The sequence below is a fragment of the Lithobates pipiens genome, unplaced genomic scaffold, assembly GCF_037356315.1.
Source record: "Lithobates pipiens isolate NorthernLeopardFrog02 unplaced genomic scaffold, aLitPip1_a1.2 Scaffold_19, whole genome shotgun sequence".
Classification (NCBI taxonomy): domain Eukaryota; kingdom Metazoa; phylum Chordata; class Amphibia; order Anura; family Ranidae; genus Lithobates; species Lithobates pipiens.
In genome coordinates, this window is record NW_027507764.1 from 77852621 (window position 1) to 77877277 (window position 24657).

At 41.9% G+C, this 24657-nt stretch overlaps 1 protein-coding gene across 2 annotated transcripts in view; it reads right to left on the reverse strand.

Moving 5' to 3' along the window:
• NEBL (nebulette) overlaps nt 1-24657 on the reverse strand; it is a 398972-nt gene that overhangs the window by 332952 nt on the left and 41363 nt on the right. For both annotated transcript variants that reach the window (XM_077490941.1, XM_077490942.1), the window contains exon 2: nt 16155-16249. In XM_077490941.1, coding sequence (XP_077347067.1) covers nt 16155-16249 — 95 coding nt within the window. The remainder of the gene's footprint in view (nt 1-16154; nt 16250-24657) is intronic.

Here is a 24657-nt window from a genome sequence, read left to right on the forward strand (position 1 = left end):
TTCAGCCAATCGGGAAACAGGTAACAGATGCTTCCTGATTGGCAGGGATGCGATTCAGTGTTAGAAAAGCAAATATTCATTTGCTTTTTGAACACATCTGGATGGACTCCAAGCACAATGTCTCTCCGAGGCCACCTTTTGTGAGGGTGATTTAAAGCATATGGTTCTAATTAGGTGCTTCAAAAAAACATCCCTGTCACTGTAATTAAGGCACCCGGCATCCGAGAAAGGGGCCGGACGCCTGAATAGGGGGTGGCAGCGGCAGTCATGGATAGATTCATGCAATGCATGAATCTATCCATTATACATATAGGGGGATGGCGAGGATAGAGGGGGCAGCACCAGTGCATTTGCCACAGAATCTCAATTGGATTTAGGTCTGGACTTTGACTGGGCCATTCTAACACATGAATATGCTTTGATCTAAACCATTGCATTGTAGCTTTGGGTGTATGTTTAGGGTCGCTGTCCTGCTGGAAGGTTAACCTCTGCCTCGTCTCAAGTCTTTTGCTGGCTCTAACAGGTTTTCTTCTGAGATTGCCCTGTATTTGGCTCCATTCATCTTCTCATCAACTCTGACCAGTTTCCCTGTCAGTGCTGAAGAAAAGAATCCCCACAACATGATGTTGCCACCACCATGTTTCACAGTGGGGATGGTGTGTTCAGGGTGATGTGCAGTGTTAGTTTTCTGTCACACACTTTGTGTGGCAAGTCTCTAGCAAGAGCAAAGTTGCAGTGGTGAGCCTACAGCAAGAGCTCTGCAAGTCAACAGCATGAAAATTTAGCCACAGTGACCCCTGTAGTGGGATGACTATTGCACAACATAATTGAATCAGAACGTGCAGCAGACTTTCAGAATGTTTGCAAAGAAATTTGAGCTGGAATCATGCAATGTGGACTTGCTGCAATTGTGCAACAAATCTGTGAAGCCTGGCAAGTCTAACAATAGCTTAGCAAGTCATTTTCAAACTTGCAGCGCAATTGCTTGGAGTACAATCGTAGATCTCTAACTCACATTCATACATACACTTACTAGGGCCAATTTAGACAGGATCCAATTAACCTACTAGCGTGTCTTTGGAGTGTGGGAGGAAACGGAAGTACCCAGAGGGAACCCACACAGGCACAGGGAAAAAATGCTAAGTTATCATTGAAAGTGAAAGTAAATGAAAATCCCAAGTTTTGGGTTGTCCCCAGAAATGTAATTGAGGAGAAATCTTCCAATAGGGACAATAGTTCTGGTGACCTTGGGGGCCCCAAGGAATTCCCTTGATTTTGAGGGATTTTCTCTCACTTCCTTTTTGGTGGCTATGGGACTGGAAGTGAACTGACATTTCCGCAATGGGACAGAGATGCTGAAAAAAAAATCTGATATTTAATAACCCTCATTTGCTTTATATAAAATAAGATAAAAAAGCAGGGAAAGTGCTCCAAAAAGGATCAGGAAAGGGGGATAGTGTGTCTGCCTGACAAACCTGGAGTTGGCCTTTAAACTATTCTTGAAATCCTGCGCCTTCTTTTCTAATTAACTTTCTTTGCAGGTGGAAAATCCTGGACTGTAGGTAATTCCTGTAATGCCTAATTTATTACATTCCAGTTAGGAAGAAATAGGTTGTGCCAGCATGTGCCACTACCCTTCCTTAGAGTGAAATCTCAACTGTGCTGAGGTCAGCATATCATATCGCACAGTGCAAATATTTTTAACCAATGATCCTTATGGTGATCAGAGTATATGAGATTAGAAAAAAGAAAAACTATGAGTATTTAGAATGAATTAACTTCAAGGTGTGCTAAAGCAAACTCCTGGAATCATTTGTATTTCATACTTACATTGGTCCAGCTTGGCACAATATAAGTATGTAATACTCACACGATAGACTGGTTGGGATGCTGGCAATCACTGCAGTAGTTGCTGCAACTACAGTGATAGCCACAATCTTCCATGTCCTGCTTACATTCTGCACAAGCAGCTTTGCAATGAATAAAAGTCAGTTCTTAGATTGGTTGAGGTGGAGATCTTGAAGCAACCATGGACTAAATAAAATCCCTATGCAAAGGAACGAAAGCATAGATGCCAAAAATATTGAGCATTCACATCAACTTTAACTCTTTCAATGCCTCTTTAACTTTAACTCTTTCAATCAGATACAGTTATTTAAAAATTATGACTGCTCTTCAAGGTAAAAAAAAATCAACACTGACAGAAGGATGTATTGTGTAACTTGTAACATTAATTGGAAATTTACTAGATACGTTTTTGATAATACAGCAGTACACAATGAGCAAAACTCCATCAAAGTCAATTGCTCTTGGAGCCCTGTGATTCATCCATAGACAGAATGATGGTTCCATTAATCAAAGCAGTAAAAGCATAAAATCCAATTTGCATACTGATGCTCATTACTTTGGCATGCAGCTTGACTGGAAGATACTACTATGGTGATTGGTGAATATTTATATATGCAGGTGCAGCTGAGAAAATTTTCATGAGCCAAACCTTAAAGCGACCCTGACAAATAAATAAAATTGGCACCAAAGCTCTACCTGTAAAAGAAGAAAGTAAATATTTACCGGCGCATGCTGCCAAAACAAACACTTATGTCCTGTAATAAGTGGAAGCCAGCAGGAGGAACCAGTGAGTTGTATGGAGGCCTAGGAGATCAACACTCCCAGATGTTTCCGTTTCGGAAGAAAGTTCAACTGAGGATTACTCAGCATCAAAACAGTGATTGGAAGCACAGAGTTTGGGCACTAGGTCATTAGGTCCATAGCAGTCCACTATTATGGGGTACGTTAAGCAGTTTATTGAACTGTTGGACTCTGGACATTGGACTTAAAAGTTGGAGACTCCTTTGAAAATTAATTCTAAGACAACACTGCAATACAGTATGTGAATTACAAATGATATAAACCAGGGATATGCAATTAGCGGACCTCCAGCTGTTGCAAAACTACACATCCCATCATGCCTCTGCCTCTGGGTGTCATGCTTGTGGCTGTCAGAGTCTTGCTATGCCTCATGAGACTTGTAGTTCTGCAACAGCTGGAGGTCCGCTAATTGCATATCCCTGATATAAACCTATATACCATATTATCTCAATGTTCCATATTTGCTAAGTGCATATTGGTTATTTTTCTGTGGACTTGGTAAATATCTATGAATGGTAACATTGTTTGGGCACCTGTAGACTCAATGACTGCTTGTCTGGAGATATTCTATGAATCTGGGTCATACTGGCAATGAATTACAACCTTGGTATGTAAAGTACATCAATCATTAATAGGTATTTGGCAAGACTTTGGCAATAATGGTGTAGTGCTAATGTTTATGTTTCAACACCGATACAAGTTCAGCACAATTATGGGACTCCGGGACAGAACTGCTGCATTGTGACCACAAAAGATTTTATTGGACATTGGAAGCTTCAATTGCACCCCTCTATGCACAATTCTGTAAACAGATATCTAGGGCCGTTATAGTATGTTTTAACAAAACCACAGCATGGAACAAAAGCTACCATTACATTGAATATCTAAATGTACATAATAAACTAAGCAACAAACCCTTTGCCCACAAGGTGCTAAATGGTACATTCATATGCCCCCTTCTTGACAGCACAATAAGAACAGACTAGCTCCTATCCATTTCCTCCATGTGACAGCACTGAGCGATGAATGAACCTATAGCCAAGAGCCGTTGCGTGGGGGTGCATGGGGCATGCCTATGCAAATATCAGCTTTCAGAAAGTCCTTAGGCTTCAATGATTGCTTCTTATAGTGCCTACTATACTGGGAGCTCCATTGGGTATTTTTTGTTAGATGTCATGTTTACTGTAAAGTTAACTGTTAGTTTTATTATCGATCGTGCTCCAAATGATCATTCACTTCCAGTTTGTACTGTAGTTCTAAGTTATATCAAAAACATATTTCCATAGATAATTGCTTCCCTGTAGTACAGATAAATGATTATTTTGTTAGGTCAGTGTAAAGTGAAACCAACAAAAATTAACAATGACTTTGCATACTGGTGCTGAACAAAAAAGATTACCATAGAACTGGAATGACTATTGATCAAAGTGTAATTCCTTCAGTGTTGTCACATGAAAAGATATAATAAAATATTTACAAAATTGTGAGGGGTGTACACACTTTTGTGAGATACTGTATCTAAAGTAAATACATAAATACATGCTGGCAACTCCGAGCAGATCTACATCCACTGTCCATATAAATATATGAAACAGAATATAGAATCTAACCTGATGTGCTTGCTACATCTAAATCTACACGATTTTCCTTGGTAATCGATTTTTCTCACTAACTAATCAATAACTATAGAGTCGGTTTAATTTCTCAATGACTATTACACATTGTAAAAATGCATGACACATCATTATTATGAGGTCCACATGTAATCGTAGGCTAACTTCCCTAAAGGCATAAGCGTTCTATGCATGCTGATACAATATACCAGATTAAAAACTTTTACAAATGATTGCTGGCAAAATATTAGATCCCAAGATAAAAAAAATGAAAAAGTAATTATCATAATTTAGTATAAGAGGGGACCCATAGGACAGGAGGCTAGGGGCAATTGCCCCTTTTGACCACTTATAAATTCAGCACCAAGTTAATCGATTTTGTCAGAAAAATAGAAATAATTTCCCAAAAGCAATGGAAATTTTGAGACGCAGCACCCATGTACCTAGCACCTGAACCATTACTGCCTTTGGCTCAGGTTTTACCAGGAGGAGGGTTTGGCCAGGGGAGCAGAGAAGTGAAAGAGGCCTGCAGTGACAAAGAAGAGCAGTGTTTCATTGCTTGAGCTCATATTAACTACTTAAGGACCGGGCCAGGCCTTTTTATGTGATACGGCACTGCAACGCTTTAACTGACAATTGTGCGGTCGTGCAACGCTGTACCCAAACAAAATTGATGTCCTTTTTTCCCACAAATAGAGCTTTCTTTTGGTGGTATTTGATCACCTCTGCGGTTTTTATTTTTTGTGCTATAAACAAAAAAAGAGAGCCAATTTTGAACAATAAAGCAATATTTTTTACTTCCTGCTATAATAAATATCCCCAAAAAAATATAAAAAACAAATTTCTTCCTCAGTTTATATATTCTTCTACATATTTTTTTGAAAAAAAAATTGCAATAAGCGTATATTGATTGGTTTGCGCAATGTTATAGTGCCTACAAAATAGGGAATAGATTTATGGCATTTTTATTTTTATTTTTTTTACTAGTAATGGTGGTGATCTGTGATTTGTAGCAGGACTGCAACATTGCGGTGGACAGATCGGACACCTAACTGACATTTTTGAGACTTTTTTTGGGAACCAGTGACATTATTACAGTAATTAGTAATAAAAATATGCACTGTTATTGTACTAATGACATTGGCAGGGAATGGATTAACAAGGGCAATCAAGGGGTTATATGTGTTTCCTGCAGGTGTGTTCTAACTGTATGGAGGATGGGCTGCCTGGGGAAACACACAGATGCGCCCTCCTGCATAGCAGAAACACAGGATCTGTGTGATCTCCCCTGTCAGAATGGAGATTTGCCTTGTTTACACGTGCAGATACCCGTTCTGTCACTCTGGGGAAGGATCGTGGGTGGCCAGCGGTCATTGAGTCCACCAGACCCCACTGATTAGCTTCCCTGCTGGCCAGTGCGCATCCAGTGGCATGCGCATGGCCACAAACTAGAGTTCCCGAGCCAACGTACAATGACGGCGATTCATGGGAATGAGCCAACCTGCCAAAGTACAATGTTGGCGGCTGCTTGGCAAGTGGTTAAAGCAGAACCAAATCCATTGATTTAACGGTTTCAAAAAATTGTTACATTCCCGGCATGCCGGGATGCTAACTGTCACATTTGCTTGTGCTCTCAAATAACTGTTAAACCTTCAAGTAGATAGTGTAATAAATCACATGTGCAGCACCATGGCAGTTGCAGATTAAACAGAGGCCAAGATGGTAGATTCCTCAGCTGAAAAGGATAGGAGGGTTTAATTCCAATTTAAAGAGAACTTTCCAAGGTCCAGCACATATCATCTTACAGGTGGGTGTTTTAACAAAATTCCTACCGTTGGGGATTGTATAATACAGTTCTTTTAACCTCTGACCCATCCCTAACTGCCAAGCAGTTCCCAAAACAAATCTTCCCCTCCCTCCATACCTGAACTTTAATGCTAAACCTAATCCTTGGGATGAATTACTAAACTCATAACTCATAACCATTATTGCATCTTTGAAGTATAACTAAATGCAAAACTTTTTTTTTTTTTTAGTTTTTGAAAAAGTGGAGAGGAATTAGATCCCCTGTCAGATTTTATTGCTGTCTGTGTTCCCATTAGGGAGATTCACCCTCTCTACTTGTCCTGTTTACCTTTATAATTGAAAGTAAATTTGTAGGCATTCCCGCTCACTTCCTGTTTTGGCTATGGGATAGGAAGTGAAGGTAACGCTCCCCAATGGGACATAGATGGCAAAAAAAGGGCTTATAACCCTCCCTTATTCTATGCAAAAAAGTTCTGCCTTTAAACATATTTTATTTAATGCAAGCAGTGTGACTACCTGAATTTAACTTAGTATCAGCCTCTTGCAGGCCCCATACAGAGCCTGCTGGATGAAGAAGCAACACATGAAGCTATTGTTGTGGAAAAAACACTATACTCTTGCGCTTTTAAGTGCCCTTTCAGCCTATTGGTATAATGCATCTTTAAACTACCCATGTCTCTCGCATTTCCCCCAGTAAACAGGCATAGTCACCATCTTCGCTCCATCGCTCCTCTGCCTCTCCTGAGCACAGACTCTTGGCTTTTAATCATGGACAACAAAAGGAAGTGACAAACAGGAAGTCATGGCCCCCACAGCCAATCGCTTCCTTCATACAAAATGACAACACAGGAAATGACAACACAGGAAATGACACTAAAGGGGAGGGCATCCACAGGAGTCAGAGGGAGAAGTGCACATGTCTCATCCACTTGAGGCATGTACACTGTTCTCCGCCCAGCCACATCCACCATCTTGGTCAGCATGGAGCCCACTCAATACTGCTCAGAGTAGCCAGGATCTAGTAAGATCATTCTACTTGTTCTTACAGGCTTGAGAAGATCTACAGGGACACTGCTACTGCTGTTGTCAATATACAGTACAAGTATACCAACAAGGCAGATATCAATGTCCTCTTATAAAAGCAGATATGTATCCAAAAGGGATAGCATAGCCACAACAGAGATATAATAATATGTTTCTCTTGTTATGCAGACTCCGCTTTTCTAGCGTGCATAGACATTTGAAGGCAAGAAGCCCGGCGCATTGTGATTCATACTTACAAACCAGCAAACGCCCACAGACACAGAGAACACGTCCCCAAGCCCATGAGAAGGTTTTCATACTGACGGTTTTACCGCTGGTCCCGATTCAACCCAAGCACATTTTTTATTAATCACTATGGGTGCATTTATTATTATGGAATATGCCCATGGCATATAAAGAGTCAGTGATAGTGAGCGAGTGATAACATTGATGTGGCCACATAGAATATGATTATTTGAGAGCATGCAAATTATAATTTGCAAATATGATGAGCTCAGAGAGGAGCTGAATGGGGAGGACAATAGATGTAGAAATCCAGACAAAAGCCATATTTATACAATGTTTAATGATTTGGCTGTAACTCAATATCTCTTCAGAGGATGTAAATGCTCAGAAGATGCACAACAAGCCATTGTTGGGTTATCAGCGCATATCTGGGTGTTGTCCACCTGGCGTTCATACAAATTACCTCATATTGTTTCATTTTACGGCCTGCTTGATGGACAAGGTTACGAATACAATTCTGCTGTGCTCAGCCTGGGCTGCCAGCTCGTCCCCTAAAATGACTGACATGTCTAAGCTATAGAGGTTCCCTCGTTAATTAGATTCAGTGCCCTGGCTGCATTTCAACAGTCACATGGCATTCCTATGTGTCAGTAATAAAAGGGAAGAGCTAGCATCCTTGTCCATTCTTTTATTTTTGTCATATTCCTACAAAAATAATTCCAGAAACGAATCAAATAATTCAGAGAATTAGTAATGCTACATAGAAAATATTTCAGCTATGCTGCAGTCCTGAAGTCCGCTCAGTTTATCCTAATTTGAGTTTGATAGAATTAAAGAATTGAAAATATATTTACATCCAGGACAACTGTACCTATAACCACTTGTCTACCAGTGCCGTTTATAAATGGTGGCAAGAATTTTAAACAGTTTAAATTTGCAGCGCAGGCAATTCTCTTCCATGTGGAAGTGATTTACAACTGCTTGATAACTTCTACCACCTGCCAAAATGACCACTACCCCTGCCCAGCTGAGCCCTTATCCAGGGCTCTGCTGTCCTACCTGCAGACCTGGGACTGGCATGGCTGGTGTCAGTGGGTGGAACAGAGGGAGACCAGCGAATGTCCATTCACTGATCTTCCCTGCAGTGAATGATGTTGAGTTATTCACTTTAAGGTCATCATGGAGGACAAAGGGGTACTCTTTACATCTGAAGGAAAAGAGATTTAATCTCCAAATACGGAATGTTTCTTCACAGTAAAAGCTGTGAAAATGTGGAATAGACTCCCTCCAGAGGTGGTTCTGGCCAGCCCAGTAGATTGCTTTAAAAAGGCCTGGATTCTTTCCTAAATGTACATAACAAAACTGGATACTGACAAGTTGATCCAGGGAATATGCGATTGCCTCTCGAGGGATCAGGAAGGAATTTTTTCCCCTGCTGAAGCAAATTGTATCATGCTTTTCTGTTGTTTTTTGCCTTCCTTTGGATTAACTGTGGGTACAGAATTGTGTAAACTTTTATTGGTTGAACTAGATGGACTTGTGTCTTTTTTTGACCAGATTAACGAATAACGTGTATTACATCACTTCCGGGTTCAGCTGTCACTTTCCCCAGCTGCTGTAACCAAGGAAGAAGCTAATGGAGCACACTCTATGCTCCAGTGGAAAGCAGAGGAGACATCAGCGGTCTAATAGACCCCTGAGCTCTCAGTAAAGAGAACCTATCACAGCAAAATGAAATCACAAAATAAATAAAGTAAAATGTAAACAATAAAAGAACACAAGAAAAAGTGTTGCAGTCCCCTGCCCCCAGATACATGCATGGGAGACTACGTATGGAAGCAACATTTGGGCTACATATGTTACATATCGGCAGGAACTTCAAATGAGAGTAACAATTCTGAGACCATAACTGTAAACTGATGGCTTTTAAACCAGTTTTGAATACCAACACTTATCTCTGTTTTATAGGTGTGCACAAATTTAAACTGGAAATAAAGACAAAACTAACGCTAAACCTACTAAACCTACTGCCACCCCCATTATAACCCTAATCTATCTAACCCTGTAAAGAAACGATAGCTAAACTTATCTATTCTGAAGCCGCTCAGATCCAGTCTCCAGCGGCGCCTTCTGTGTGGAGGAGAAAGCTGACAATGGCTGTGAAATACCTTGGAAGTAACATAACCCATAGAATTATTATGGGGCTTCCGCTGTTGTCTGCTTCTCCTGCACACTGAAGCCACCACTGACAGCTCAGCCTGGGACCAGAACGGCTTCAGAATAGGTAAGTATAGCGATCTTTTCTTTACAGGGTTAGATTAAGCTTAGAAAGGGAGTGGGAGTAGGTTTAGAGTTAGTTAGGTTTTGTCTTTTCTTCCACTTTAAGACTTCACGTGTTGGGTATCTATATACTTGTCACAACCTCACCTTTTATATTTTATAAATAAACAAAAAAAGAATTGGGTAGTATATTGTGCTTGTGTGCACTAAAATTAACTTTAGCATATTTTCGATACATTTGTGTTTGACAAACATGTCCACTAATATCATGTGACATAAAAAAATTCAAGTACCACTTTTTTTTTTCTTTGCGTTCAGAAAATATATACTGTTTGGGAGGTTTAGCTAATCTTCAGGCATAAAATGTGCATTTTAATATGTGCAAAAATGGCAAAATGACCCTGGTAGATTTGTGGTTAAAACCCAACTCCAGCCTCATTGTTGGTGTTTTCTTTACATGGGTCTCTTATCCACTCTTGTTTAAAAAGGGCACCTGCAAAAAATGGTAGCTGGTAAAAAAAAAAAAAACGTTCAGCAGGACTCCAGCCTTCCCTTCAGTCTTTCACAGTGGTACTACAATTATTCTGAATTCACTGGACATTGTGAGCTTCTCATGGTGTGAACTAGAAGCTGTAGCATGCCAGTAAGTTTCTGGCTGGAGGACAGAGCATATGTTCATTATAGGCATACAAATAATCAGTAACTTTGCAAATCTGTAAAAATACATTGACATCATGCAACCGTATATATTTAAAACATTTCTACATTAAAAAGCTATCTTTGAACTCTATTCACATGACTGTGCCTAGGCCAAATACTGCAATCATGAAGAATGATGTCATCAGTCTTATAGAAGCATCATACAGCCACCTCCCACATCTGTCAACGCGCAATAAACTTTAATGTTCATTAAGGCATGCACACCCTGCCAGACTCCTTCTTTTATAGGACTTAACCATAGATAGAGGAGATGGAAAGGGGTGGATGTACATATACTAACATTCTTCTCATTACCCAAAGCTGTTCATACTCATAGACTCTTATATATTGTACACACCAAAGTGTATTTCCACTTTTGCAGCCTACTTTCAGCAACTCCCACTATAAGTTTGATATGTGTTTCCATTTACACAGCATACCTAAAAATAATTTTAAAACATATTTCTTCTAGTTATTTCTTTGTAGCAGGTTTATAGATAGGACTGTAATGCTTCAGAATAGCTTGCAATGTATGATTAGGGGACAGATTGAGGGGACAGTTTTTTTTTTTTTTTTTTAAGTACAAGTACATTCAAATACAATGTACCACCTAAGCCTTGGGATCTTTAGCCCTTTGCTAGGACGGGCTATGTAAATCTAGTTTACAATTGATAATGAAGCCAGCACAGTACAGACATTGTTAATTATGGGAGCTCCCTTCTTAAGGCAGACTTCCACCCATTTAAAAGTCAGCAGCTACAAAAAGTGTAGCTGCTGACTTTTAATAAACAGACACATACCTGTCCCAAAGTCCAGTGATGCGGCCGCTCAAAGCCTTGCCTCTCTTCCCCTCCTCTCGGCGGCGCCGGCATTGCAGTGTGGGCGCCCAGCTGTGGCTTTACAGCCAGGCGCACGCTGCGCATTATGAATGGCCGGGCAACCTTCTGTTGCCTGTGACGTTTCCCAGAAAATTGCAGGGAAGGAGGGGGGAGAGAAAGTGGGAGCTGGGTATCTGTGAAAACTAGGTACCTGCCCCCCCCCCAAAAAAAATGACAAGCCAAATGTGGTAAGTCATGGGGGTCATGAAAGCGGAAGTTCCATTTTTGGGTGGAACTCCACTTTAATATCGTATAAAAGGGGGTAAAGGAAAACATAGGATTGTTCAACAAATAAATGGTAAGCATCAATTTTTATATATTTTTTTTTTTTTAAAGAAGATTTCCACCACCACGTTGCCTTTCCACTTTATTCAATCAGAGAAAGCTTTACATTCATTGAGAAAATGCAAAGGGATCTCTAACTTTCGCCCGTGCCCAGCCGACGACCTCCTTTGTTCAGAATGCAGCAGGACAGCTACTCGGAAGCTAGTGAAGATCACTGGAGTAGCGGTGTGTACTACAGTGTGGAGGCAACAGGCTGAGCATCTCAGGAGCAGGTAGGAGCAAGGATGTCGGTGCAATCAGGAGGATTGTCAGGATCTACGGCAGAGCAGCCGGGAGTCACGTCCTACTACATGCCGCACTGACCATGTCCACCATGTACTACAGTGATTTCCAACTTTGGAGGGTTCCCGCAAGCATGGTATATACATAGTTACATTGTTCCAAGCTGTATCAATGTAACAGTGTATAAAAAGATCCATAGCTGGAATTTTTCTTTAAAGTGTATTTCTACTTTTGCAGTCAATTTACAATAACACATGCTTTATGTTTGTTGTTGCTGATGTGGTATTGCATAATAAAAAAAAAATGTCTGGTTTCAGCTTCCACTGGGATCCTGGAAGTATGGTATACAGTAGGTATAGTTACAATGGTCCAAGCTGCACCAATGTAATTATGTATAAAAGGCCATTCCTAGAATGCATATATGTTTATATATAACCAAGTTTAGTTATGCTAACTCTATATTATACAGCCTCCCCTTCCACTCCTAAAAATCTAGACCTTTATTGCAATACACAAAGTTAGAAATAGAAAAGTATTCATCATATTTCACATAAACCAAATTACACTGGTACAGAGGTCAGTGATTTCCTTTTTACAGCTTATCCAATGGAAGAACCCATTCCACCAATTGTTGCCTCCCATGGGACTTTATATGGTAAGTAAACCAAAAATATAAACCACAATGGGGGAGATTTACTAAAACTGGTGCACACAGAATCATGTGCAGCTGTGTATAGCAACCAATCAGCTTCTAGGTTTTATAGACAAAGCTTAAACAGGTTCTTCACCCTAGGAACATAAAATTAAAAGTCAGCAGCTACTAATACTGTAACTACTGACTTTAAAAAAAAGAACACTTGCTTGTACAAGGGTCCAGCACCATTCTCACCTGAGCCAGTAATTTGCCGGTCTTCAGTCCCCAGCACTGGCATTTTAACTGTGGGCTGCCAGCTGTGACTCCTTACGGCTGTGCATTGTGAATGGTTGCGTAGCCTTCGGAGACCTGTCACGTGTCCCGGAAGGCTGGGGGCAGGGAGGGGGAAAGAGAACTTCTGGTGGAGCCACTGCGGAAATCCTACTGGAAATGTGAGCGGGTACCTGTCAAAAAATGGGGCTACCTGCTCCCTCCCCCAAAAAAATGTCTAAAAGTAGTGGGGGGGGGGGGGCAGGAGGAAAAGCAGAACTTCCAATTTTGGTTGAAGTTCTGCTTTAACTGAACAAGATGAAGTTAGAAGCTTATTGGTTACTATCCACAGCTGCACCAGATTCTATGCACACCAATTTTAGTAAATCTCTCCCAGTGTATTTTATTGTATACAATTTAAAATAAATGTACCCCCTGTTCTCGGGTTTGCTGGGCCCAAAACACTGGTTCTGTGTGTTACAAAAGGAACAGGGGGTTCGCACCCACGAGGTCCGGGAGTCTGGGATTTTGAGCTAGAGAGATGTGCTTCTCATCGTCATTGCCAGAATCTGGATCGCCAGTGCCATCCCGGGATCGGAATTCCTGCTGTTGGGACTTGCAGTACTCCTGGAAGAAACCTATTATGGATGCTCATCTTATGCAGGTATGCTGGGGCAGCCACAAGCCTGAAGTTACGAACTAGGGATGTAGGAAAGAACTGCACTTTAAATTGAGCCGTTACTTTGTGAATGTCATCATGCTGAGTTATTTAGGTAAAGCTTTTGAAACTTTGTCCTTGCCTGGTCTGAAGTTTCTGTTAGTTAGTGTAATGTAAGTAACGGGCACACACAGCTTACAGTTCAGATCACTAAACACATTGGGGTTTGAAGATAACAGTACAACAGTTAAAACAGTGTGAAGTACAAGTAAGTGGTTACTAAGGGTAACAAAGGTTTCTCTAGCAGCCTGTGGTAAGCGGTAAGCGGTAAGCAACGTGTATGTGTGGCAGGTGAGACAGCCTCTTGCAGCGAGGGAGGTGTTGTCGCCTTCGGCAGCAATTCGTGTAGCAATGGAAACAGTTCTACACCATCGGGGCCCTCAGTCTCAACACATTTGTCCTGACACCCCTCCCTGCACAGCCTTTCACTGGGAAGCTCAGTGGGCTGTTGCTTCTCCTCCCCCCCAGCTTTTATGCAGCTGAGAACAGAAGGAACAGAGGAGTGTGATCAAGGGTATGTATAATGTATTTTTATATCTATACACAAGTGTTTTGCCTTTCATTTCGATTTTAAACTGAATGGGTTGTATTACAAGGTGATCGTTTACAAGAGGAGTTCCACCCATTTTTGTTCTGTCACCTATTCTCCTGCTAGGAATTAAATACTGTAAATCATGTGAGTAATAAAATCACCATTCAATTACATGTTTTTTTAATTGACTTACGTTTGTGCATTCCTGAGTTCTTCCATCTTCATATGAAGCCCACTAGTACTCGTACCGGGATAAGGTACTGATGGATACCCAGCATGCACCTCCCGATCTCGTGCGTGCGCATTCGACACAGGAATGCTATCTGCAGTGATGCCCACTGACTCCTGGGAAGGATGACATACATCTCCCAAGAGCCAAGGTGCCGCAGGATATGACGTACATCTCCACAGTCCAGAAGAGGCAGATTACAAGGGACATATTTTATGCCAAATGTTGTTATACATGCAGCAAGGGACTGATTCATATAAAGGTTAAAATATGGGTGGAACCGTGGAACTCCGCTTTAAGTGAAGAGCATGCATGAAGTCCATACTAGATGCAGGGCAAAACCCCACACCGTTACTGGGAGTGAGGTAGCGGTGATACGCTGGACAGGTGGAGGGGACAAGGTCTCTGCATATCTCTCTTAAATGCTTAGTACATCAAGAGAATTTATTCCAGTTCAGTGGACTGTTCCAGTAAAGGTACCCCCTGTTTATGCAGTCCAAAGTGCCTAGCGTAGTCCAGAAGAACCCACCCCATGGTAGACCTCCCACATGACCTTTACTTGGTGTGCAATGAGGAGGGAATCATGGAGGCCATGATGAACACCCCATCACTCTACCCCATGTTCATAGCTGAATATTGTGTTCTATTATTTTTACTGTACAGAAAAAAATCCAACCTGGCAATATAATTCTTCCTTTTCTTCCACTCAATAATCATTTACAACTATTTATTCTATGTCCACTTTGAATACTGGCCAGCCATACAATGCACTGTAGAAAAGCTGTTCAAACATACTTTTCTATGATTATTGATACCGGACTGCAGAAACATCTGCAAGAAAGAGTGGATGTCACTGGATAAAAATAAAACTAACGTAATGTATAGATGTGATGACCACAGATAGAAGCAGAAGAGGCTTCAATCAGACCACAGAATGAGAGTTCTAAATATATCAAGCACATTTTATCATGGAGGGGATAATACCATTCTGCAGAATGTAGAAGCAATGGCTACAAACTCATCCCATAAATGCCTGGTGTAGCTACATCTTGCAGGTTGCATGGTGAATTCGATTCAACAAGTACCTTGCCTATCTTTAGCCAGTCTCATGACCTGTGTAATTCATATGTCATGTAGTGTGTCAGTAATTAAAGGGATGAGTTGTCAAACCCCAAATAGGTTTTGAAATGTTCTATTTCTTTCTAGAGACACTTAAAGGCTGAATTCACACCTAAGTATAGGGAGAGCTTATGTCCTTGCTCGTATTTTTCGAGCGTTTCCACTTGCCATGCAAAGGGCAGCCCATTCACTTGAATGGGTTGCCCTATGCCCAACAAACTCCCCCCAGAAGCTTTTTTGGAGTAAAGGAAGGGGTGTTATTTCATTGCGGATCTTACTGCGTTTGTAGTGCATATGCCATGTGCTACCCATGCTTGGAATGCCTTTAACAATTAATGGCACAGCAAATACAACACACTTTGCAGCACATTTTCAAAATGCGTGTTTTCTGTGCGCTTTGTTATTTCAAAAACGCCAAGTGTGAATGGAGCCTAAAAGTTTTGCTATGGTTAAGGGGAACATTTAAAGATGTTATGTGCTTAGGCATTACTCTGAAAAATGTATATTATGTTTGAAATTCCTCCTGAAAAAAAGCAGTGTACATCCTAGTATGTGAGTGTGCCTAGGCACTCCTGGGTCTACAGCCTTGTAACTACAGTATATATCTGCAATACGAGATCTAAGGTACTGCTGCCTTTGACCAATAGTCTCAGGAGATTTGGAGTGAGATTTACTGATGCTCACTGTTCTCCTTGCTGGAGCTTTGATTTCACAAAATTAAGCCCTGTAGAAAAAAACGTCTACTGCCAAAAACAGCTGCTGTAAAAACGTCCAAAAACGTCCAGTGCGCATGAGGCCTTATAGCTACATCCCCCCAATTACAGCGTACCATTTGTGATTTAAAAAATTACATTGCACTTATTACTTTTGTTCTGCTCATAGGGTACTTACGAGTTGCAGTATGGCTTTTTGTCGTATCCCTTGTAATTATTCATATTTAGAGTCATTTTACAAACTTCGCAGTGGAAGCATCCTTTATGCCAATACTAGAAAAGAAAAAAAGAACAACAGAGAGTTAGTCACGAAATTGTAATCAGCTCATTCAATCAAAAAAAAAACCTAAACAATGTTAAAAGCTTGTTAATTCCAATAACTGCTCATGCCCATAAATCAAAAGTTGAAGAGACAAAGGGCTAATTGGTTAATGCTTTTGACAAGTGGTGAATAAAAGCAATTATATTCTACAGGCTATGTGAGTCTTTATGATATCACGAGGTGTGAAAATGATGTGCGCAGAAGATTAGCACAAGACGCTCGCAGTAATTTACACCCGCTGCAGCAGGCGGCTCTCAGGAACTGCCAGTCATGTAAAAGCTTAGAGAGCTGATAGAAAATCAGTGGATCACTGATCACTGGAAAAGCTATGAGCTTATCTACTAGAGTTTCCAAGCACCAGTAACCTGGGCACAACAATTTTCAGTTAAATATTTTCCTCAATAGCCACAAAGGATAAATCTACTCATATGCACCAAATGCCTTTGTAAACCCACTTTATAAAAGTTAAAGTAGTAGTGACATCACCCCTGTGCAGAGAACAGAGCTGTGGGAGGGGTTCAGCAGGCTCCACCCACTACAGGTTGACTACAGACAACTGCAGGAGGGGGTGGAGACAAGACCAGTCACCCTGCACAGGGAGAGAGAGCACAAGTGACGGTTCTTTATCACAGGAAGCTCCTGAAAAAAGGCAATGTTTTAGCTGGATTACTGTACAGATCTGGAAGAAATGCACAAAGCACACCAAGATATTATATTTTTGCTCTTGGGTATAAATACACTTAATTTAAGCGAACCTGTACTTTACTGATAGTAATGGGTATATTTTATTTTGTGAAACAGGTATTCCTATACATTTCTATTGGGATACAGCCACTGGTCCCAATTTAACAACTGTGCAGGTCCAGTGCGTGGCCCTGAATTCACATTGTCTGAAGTTTGGGACCACGCAACTGCATGCATGGCTGTCAAATTATTGACCAGACACTGTGTCCATATAGTCACTGTGTCCCAATAGGGCTGCCTGCACACAGATGCACTTGTACTATCCGCTGCAGGTGAAGACGGCACTTCACATGGGTGTATGGCTTTATTTACTTTATTTATTGATTTATTTAAGGTACTTATAGTTTATTTTTTTATTACACTTTATCTTATTTTCTGTTCGCTTATATTACTTTGTAATTTCTTGGGGGTACTTATATAGTGCCGTCAATTTACACAATGCTTTACATTGCAGATAGCATACAATTGTGCTGCAAGTTTGAAAATTACTTGCTAAGCTATTGCTAAACTTGCCAGGCTTCATAAGTTTGTTGCACAATTGCAGCAAGTCTGCATTGCATGACTCCAGATCAACTTTCTTTGCAAACATTCTGCAAGTCTGCTGCAAGTTTAGATTCAGTTATGTTGTGTAATAGTCCCCCGACCACAGGGGTCACTGTGGCTGAATTTTTATGCTGTAGACTTGCAGAGTTCTTGATGTAGACTCACAACTGCAACTTTTTTTCTTGCTAGAGACTTGCCACGGAAATATGCTACAAATTGGAAAAGTGACAACTAGAACTTGTCCTTCAAGTGCTCTGCAAATGTTCAACTTGCCAGTGAAAATGTGCGGCAAGTTAACAGACTCACAATTCAACACTGCCACAAATTTGTGGCAAGTTATCCTTGCTATCTGGAATATATGTTATTCATTCACATCAGTTCCTACCCTCATAAAGCTTACAATCTAAGGTCCCTAACTCACATTCATACATATACATACTATGGGCAATTTAGACAGAAGCCAATTAACCTTCCAGCATGTCTTTGGAGTGTGGGAACAAACCACAGTACTCGGAGGAAACGTAGTGTCATAGTCGGGATTCAAACAAATGACTCTAGTGCTGCCAGAAGGAAGTGCTAACCCAGATAGCAAGGATAACTTGCCACAAATTTTGTAGCAGTGTTGAATTTTAAGGTCTGCTAACTTGCTGCACATTTTCACTGGCAGGTTGTACACTTGCAGAGCACTTGAAGCACAAGTTCTAGTTGACACTTTTCTAATTTGTAGCAATATTGGGTGGTAAGTCTCTAGCAAGAGCAAAGTTGCAGTGGTGAGTCTGTAGCAAGAGCTCGGCAAGTCAAGAGCATGAAAATTCAGCCACAGTGACCCCTGTGGTGGGATGACTATTGCACAATATAATTGAACCAGAGCTTGCTGCAGATATGTAGAATGTTTGCAAAGAAAGTTTATTGGGATTCATGCAATGTGGACTTGGTTAAAAACTTGAGCAGCCTGACAAGTCTTACAACAGCTTAGCAAATCATTTTGAAACTTGCAGCACAATTTCTTGCTATTTGGGAACCGGGGCGCCCTTGTGAATGAGGCCTATCCAGCATATACCTGCCTTCCTCTCATTTCCGATCAGTTTGGTCCAGGTCACTTGCTCATTATACCTTTTAGCAGTTATTTTTTTCTGTTAAAGCAACAGAGGCACTTTACAGCAGGCAAGCACAGACAAGATATACTATTCTGGGTGTGTGACTCAGCAGACCATTTAATATTCAAATTATCAGACCCTGCAGCTTCAGAAAGAAATAGCGATTAGTAGGTTATGTTTAGCGATCTAAACAGCTCTGTTACTACAAACCATATAAATGTTTGCGTTACACCAGAGTTCATCTTTAAGCCAATTCAAACAGTCATTGAAGCATTCAGTAATTATTTTATTTTGTACAGCAGCTATCCCTGAACACCTGACATCAAACAGCACAACAGAGTCCCCAGACTAAGCAAATTTCAAGGTCTACTTACAAATGCAAATTAAAAAGAAGGATTCTAAAGTTGCACGAAGCAATTAGATTACACGTTGAGATGTCCCAAATTTTGAAACGCGCGTCACATCTACTCCGGCAAAGAACTGAATGTGACGGGTGGGAAGTTATTACTTGTTGCAAAAAAATCCTCATTGTTTTATCTACATCAATTATAATGCAACAAATTATCAATTTGCCAACATCCGCTGGAAAATGTCCCTCAGATGATTTGCCGCATTTATAAAGCGTACAGATCTGTTCACATTCATCCATGGGAAATCCAGGGCTCAGTTATATACTCCTTAAAGCAGGGGTAGGCAACCTTAGAGAGATGGAGATCTACTTGAACAATGATAAAGTCAAAGATCACCGGGCACAGTGTCCTGTTGTTAGGGCCGGTTCACACCAGAACGCAATGCCAGAAAGGCATGTTCCATGTGTGTTTCCTGCACTGTATTCAAAATGCACTGCCTTTGTGATCTACTGCGGGTGATGATACATTTTTAACCCCAAATGTAGATGCAAACGCAGTGGGCACATAAAAAAAGGAGAAAAAAATTACAAGAGAGTGCAGGGTTTGGGAGTGCGTTACTCTCAGAATGCAGGGTTCAGGAGTGCGTTATTCTCAGAATGCAGGGATCAGGAGTGTGTTGCGCTCAGAATGCAGGGATCAGGAGTGCGTTATGCTAAGAAAGCAGGGTTAAGGAGATTGTTATGCTCAGAGTGCAGGGATCAGGAGTGTGTTGCGCTCAGAAAGCAGGGATCAGGAGTGCGTTATGCTCAGAAAGCAGGGTTAAGGAGTGTGTTATGCTCAGAGTGCAGGGATCAGGAGTGCATTATGCTCAGAATCCAGGGATCAGGAGTGCGTTATGCTCAGAATGCAGGGATCAGGAGTGCGTTGCGCTAAGAATGCAGGGATCAGGTGTGCGTTATGCTAAGAAAGCAGGGTTAAGGAGATTGTTATGCTCAGAGTGCAGAGATCAGTAGTGTGTTGCGCTCAGAAAGCAGGGATCAGGAGTGTGTTATGCTAAGAAAGCAGGGTTAAGGAGATTGTTATGCTCAGAGTGCAGGGATCAGGAGTGTGTTGCGCTCAGAAAGCAGGGATCAGGAGTGCGTTATGCTCAGAAAGCAGGGTTAAGGAGTGTGTTATGCTCAGAGTGCAGGGATCAGGAGTGCATTATGCTCAGAATGCAGGGATCAGGAGTGCGTTATGCTCAGAATGCAGGGATCAGGAGTGCGTTATGCTCAGAATGCAGGGATCAGGAGTGCGTTGCGCTAAGAATACAGGGATCAGGTGTGCGTGCGTTGCACAGAGCAGGTAAGTATAACATGCTTATTTTAAAAAAATCAAAAAAGACTTTAACCTCTTGTCCATGAGTCAATATACTGAGGCAGGTTGGCACAGCTGTGCGAATCGCCATGGGTGTTCATTGGCCTCTTTAAGTGCTATAGGGGGCGCAATGCAGGAGCCTCAGCCAATACGCATGGCCGGCGGCCGCGATGTCCACCAGCGACTCACGATTGCTCCTCAGAGAGTAGGAACGGGGATCTGTCAGTGTAAACAGACAGATCTCCATTCTGTCCGGGAAGTAGAGAGAGATCTGCTGGTCCTAGTGATAATGAACAGTGATCTCTCTCTACTCCCTTTCAGTCCCCTCCCCCCACAGTTAGAAACACCTCCCTGGGGAACACTTAACCCCTTGATAGCCCCCTAGTGTTAACCTCTTTCCTGCCAGTAACATTTATACAGTAATCAGTGGCTATTTTTAGCTCTAATCACTGTATAAATGTCAATGGTCCCAAAAGTGTTAAAAGTGTCCGATCTCTTGGCCACAATGTCCTAGTCCCGCTAAAAATCGCAGATCACTAGCCATTACTAGTAAAAAAAAAAAAAGAAGAAGAAACATGCCATAAAACGATCCCCTATTTTATAGACGCTATAACTTTTGCGCAAACCAATCAATATACGCTTATTGCAATTTTTTTACCAAAAATATGTAGGAGAATACGTATTGGCCTAAACTGAAGAACTATTTTTTTATATATATATTTATTATAGCAAAAAGTAAAAAGTATAGGGTTTTTTTTTTTAAATATTCCTTTTTTTTTTGTTTATAGTCCAAAAAATAAAAACTGCAGAGGTAATCAAATACCACCAAAAGAAAACGGAAAATTGTATACTCACCTTTCCGTAATTTTCCTTTCCTGACGCATCCCATGGCAGCACACACAGTGGGTTGTGACTCCGCCTCCACAACCTGATAGGACTGGTTAGCTATAAGATTTGAAGAGGAGTCCACCGTTGCATTCTCAGTAACTATCACCTTAGAGGGGTGGGATCCTGTGTGCTGCCATGGGATGCGTCAGGAAAGGAAAATTACGGAAAGGTGAGTATACAATTTTCCGTTTTCCTGACGCACCATGGCAGCACACACAGTGGGAAATAACTCGCTACATGGGAGGGTGCCTTTTAGAAGTTTTTTATTTACTCAAGTACAGGATATAGATGAGTTTGATTGAATAATTGATCTCCCGAACTCAACCGTAGTTAATTGAGCTGGGTCTATTCTATAGTGTGACATGAATGTGGTTTTTGATGACCAAGTTGCTGCCTTGCAAATAGTCTCTGGTGACACTCTGTTGTATGCTGCCCATGAGGTCGCCATCGCTCTCGTCGAATGCGCTTTCAGGTTTTCCGGTATTGGAAGGTGTTGAACTAGATATGCTTTCTTGATGACTTTAATCAACCATGAGGATATTGTTCTTGAAGAAGCCGCTTGACCTTTTTTGGCGCCATGCGGAATGACTAGGAGGTTTTCTGACTTCCTGAATGGAGCGGTAGCCTCCAGGTAGGCGGATATTGCAGACTTCACGTCCAGAGGATGTGGATTTCCATCTGTGTTGAGAAAAACGGGAAGATTGATCTCCGGATTAAAGTGGAAGCTAGATGCTACCTTTGGCACAAACCGTTCCGAAGGTCTGAGTACGACCCTGTCTGGGAAAAAAACTAGGTGTGGTTCTTTGATTAGTAGAGCTTGCAGCTCGGAGACCCTTTTGGCCGATGTGATTGCAACTAGAAACGATAGTTTTAGTGTCAAGTCCCATAGGTATATTGATCCCCCCGTCGAGAAAGGTTCTTTGGTTAAGGCTTCCAGGACGATCGATAGGTCCCAAGTCGGAAAAATTGGTTTTCTAGGAGGCCTTATTTTTAGGCATGCTTTCTGAAACTGAATGATGAGGGGGTTTAAAGCCCACTTGATTCCTGTCATTGCGGATATGGCAGAGACCTGAACTTTTAAAGTGCTTGACCTTAAGCCTTTCTCTAGGCCTAGTTGTAGGAATTCTAACACCTGAGACACTGATGGAGAAAGGGGATTCCAGGACTGTAGTTGGGCTATTGCAGAAAATCTTTTCCAAATCTTATTATATATGTTGTTTGTCGATTTCTTCCTTGCTTGTTGTAAGGTGGATATTACTCTTAATGAACAACCCTGATCTAGTAACCTTTCCCTTTCAGTTTCCAAGCCGTCAGGTGTAGTCGCTCTGGTGACGGGTGTAGAAATTTCCCTTGTGAGAGCAAGTCTGGGAACAGCGGAAGTGGAAGAGGCTCTTCTGTGTTCAATTGCAGGATGGTCGGAAACCATGGTCTTCTGGGCCAGAAGGGCAACACTGCTATTACCGTGGAAGACGAAGTCCTCAGTCTGGCCAGAAACCTGGCTATCAAGGGCACCGGAAGGAATATGTAACCTAGGCGAAATTCCCAAGGATGGTGGAGACAGTCGATCCCTGTTGCTGCTGGATAGGCGGTCCTTGCTAAGAAGCGAGTACATTTGCGATTCGCTGGAGTCGCTGCCAGATCTATATCGGGAACACCCCATTTGTGTGTCAGAAGAGTAAAGGCCTTGTGACTGAGAGACCACTCGTTGTTTGAAATAAGTATTCGACTTAGATCGTCCGCGAGTTGGTTGTGAATTGCGGGTATGTATACTGCCTTCAGATCCGTCAGGTAGACTTGGGCCCACTCGATTATCGGTCGTACCTCCCGCATTAGGACTTTGCTTCTTGTGCCCCCTTGCCTGTGGACATAATTCACAGCCACTGTGTTGTCTATACGCAGGAGGACACTCTTCCCTGAAAGGAGGGGACTGAAAGTTAGAAGTGCTTGCCATGCAGCCCTGAGTTCCAGAACATTCGAGACTATCCCCTGTGGACAGAAGGACCAGCGGCCCTGTGTTCCCCGATCTAGATGATACGCACCCCAGCCAAGGTAACTGGCATCTGACGTTACTATCTCTGGGAGTGGATGAACGATAGGACGACGGCGAGTTAGATTGTTGGTTTGAGTCCACCAACGTACTGACTCCTTGACTGCTCTGGTGATTGTTATTTGTTGTGACATTGACACCCCGTTCCATTGTTTTAGGAACGAATTCTGGAATACCCTGGAGTTCCATTGAGACCACTGAACCATTAGAAAGGTTGATGACATTGAGCCCAGAATACTTAAAGTGGGGTACCCCCTAAAAAAAAAAAATTAAAAGTCAGCAGCTACAAATACTGCAGCTGCTGGCTTTTAATAATCGGACACTTACCTGTCCCGGGATCCAGCGATGCGGGGGAACGAAGCCCCCCCCTCGCTCCCCGCTCCACTCGCGGCGCCGTCATGCATACTGTGGCCACCCGGCTGTGGCTTCACAGCCGGGCACCCACTGCGCATGCGCGAGCGGCGCAGGGCGCCGTGATACGCCGTACAGTCACCTGGGACACGTGACAGGTCCCAGGTGAATGTGCGGCGCGAGGGGAAGTGATGTCACCAGCCCGGGCAATGAAGAAGGCAGACTACGAGGGACCCCCTAGCAACCGGTATTTAGAGGTGAGTAAAAAAATTTTTTTTTGCCAATTATTTTTTTTTGATTTTTTTTAAGAATTTTAAGTAGTTTTATTTTTTGGGGGGCAACTCCACTTTAAGCATTTTCTTGCAGATAGGTGGTCTACTGATAGTAGCTTTCTCACTTTGCGGATAAGAGGATGAAGTTTCTCCTGGGGAAGCCCTACTGTGTTGGATCTGGTGTCCAATTCGGCTCCTAGGAAGACCATCTTCTGCACTGGGACCAGGCTGCTCTTCCTCCAATTCACTATCCACCCGAATTGCTGGAGTGTGGAAATCAGAATTGAACGATGTCGTAGAAGTATCTCTCGACTGTCTGCTAGAAGAAGAATATCGTCGAGATAGTGTAGTACTCTTAGACCTCTTTCTCTCAATAGTGCTATAACCGGAAGTAACACCTTTGTGAAGGTCCTGGGTGCCGTTGATATCCCAAATGGGAGGCTTTTGAATTGAAAGTGTTGCCTGCCTATCGCAAAGCGTAGGTACTTTTGAAAGGTTTGATGCACTGGAATGTGTAGATAAGCGTCGGATAAATCGACCGAGAGCATCCAATCTTTCTCCCCTATTGCTAGTAATATTGATTGGAGACTCTCCATCCTGAATGATTCGACTAGAATCATTTGGTTTAACTTCTTTAAATCCAACACGGGCCTCAGGTCGCCTGTTTTCTTTGACACCAAGAAAAGGGGGGAGTAAAACCCCTCTCCTCTC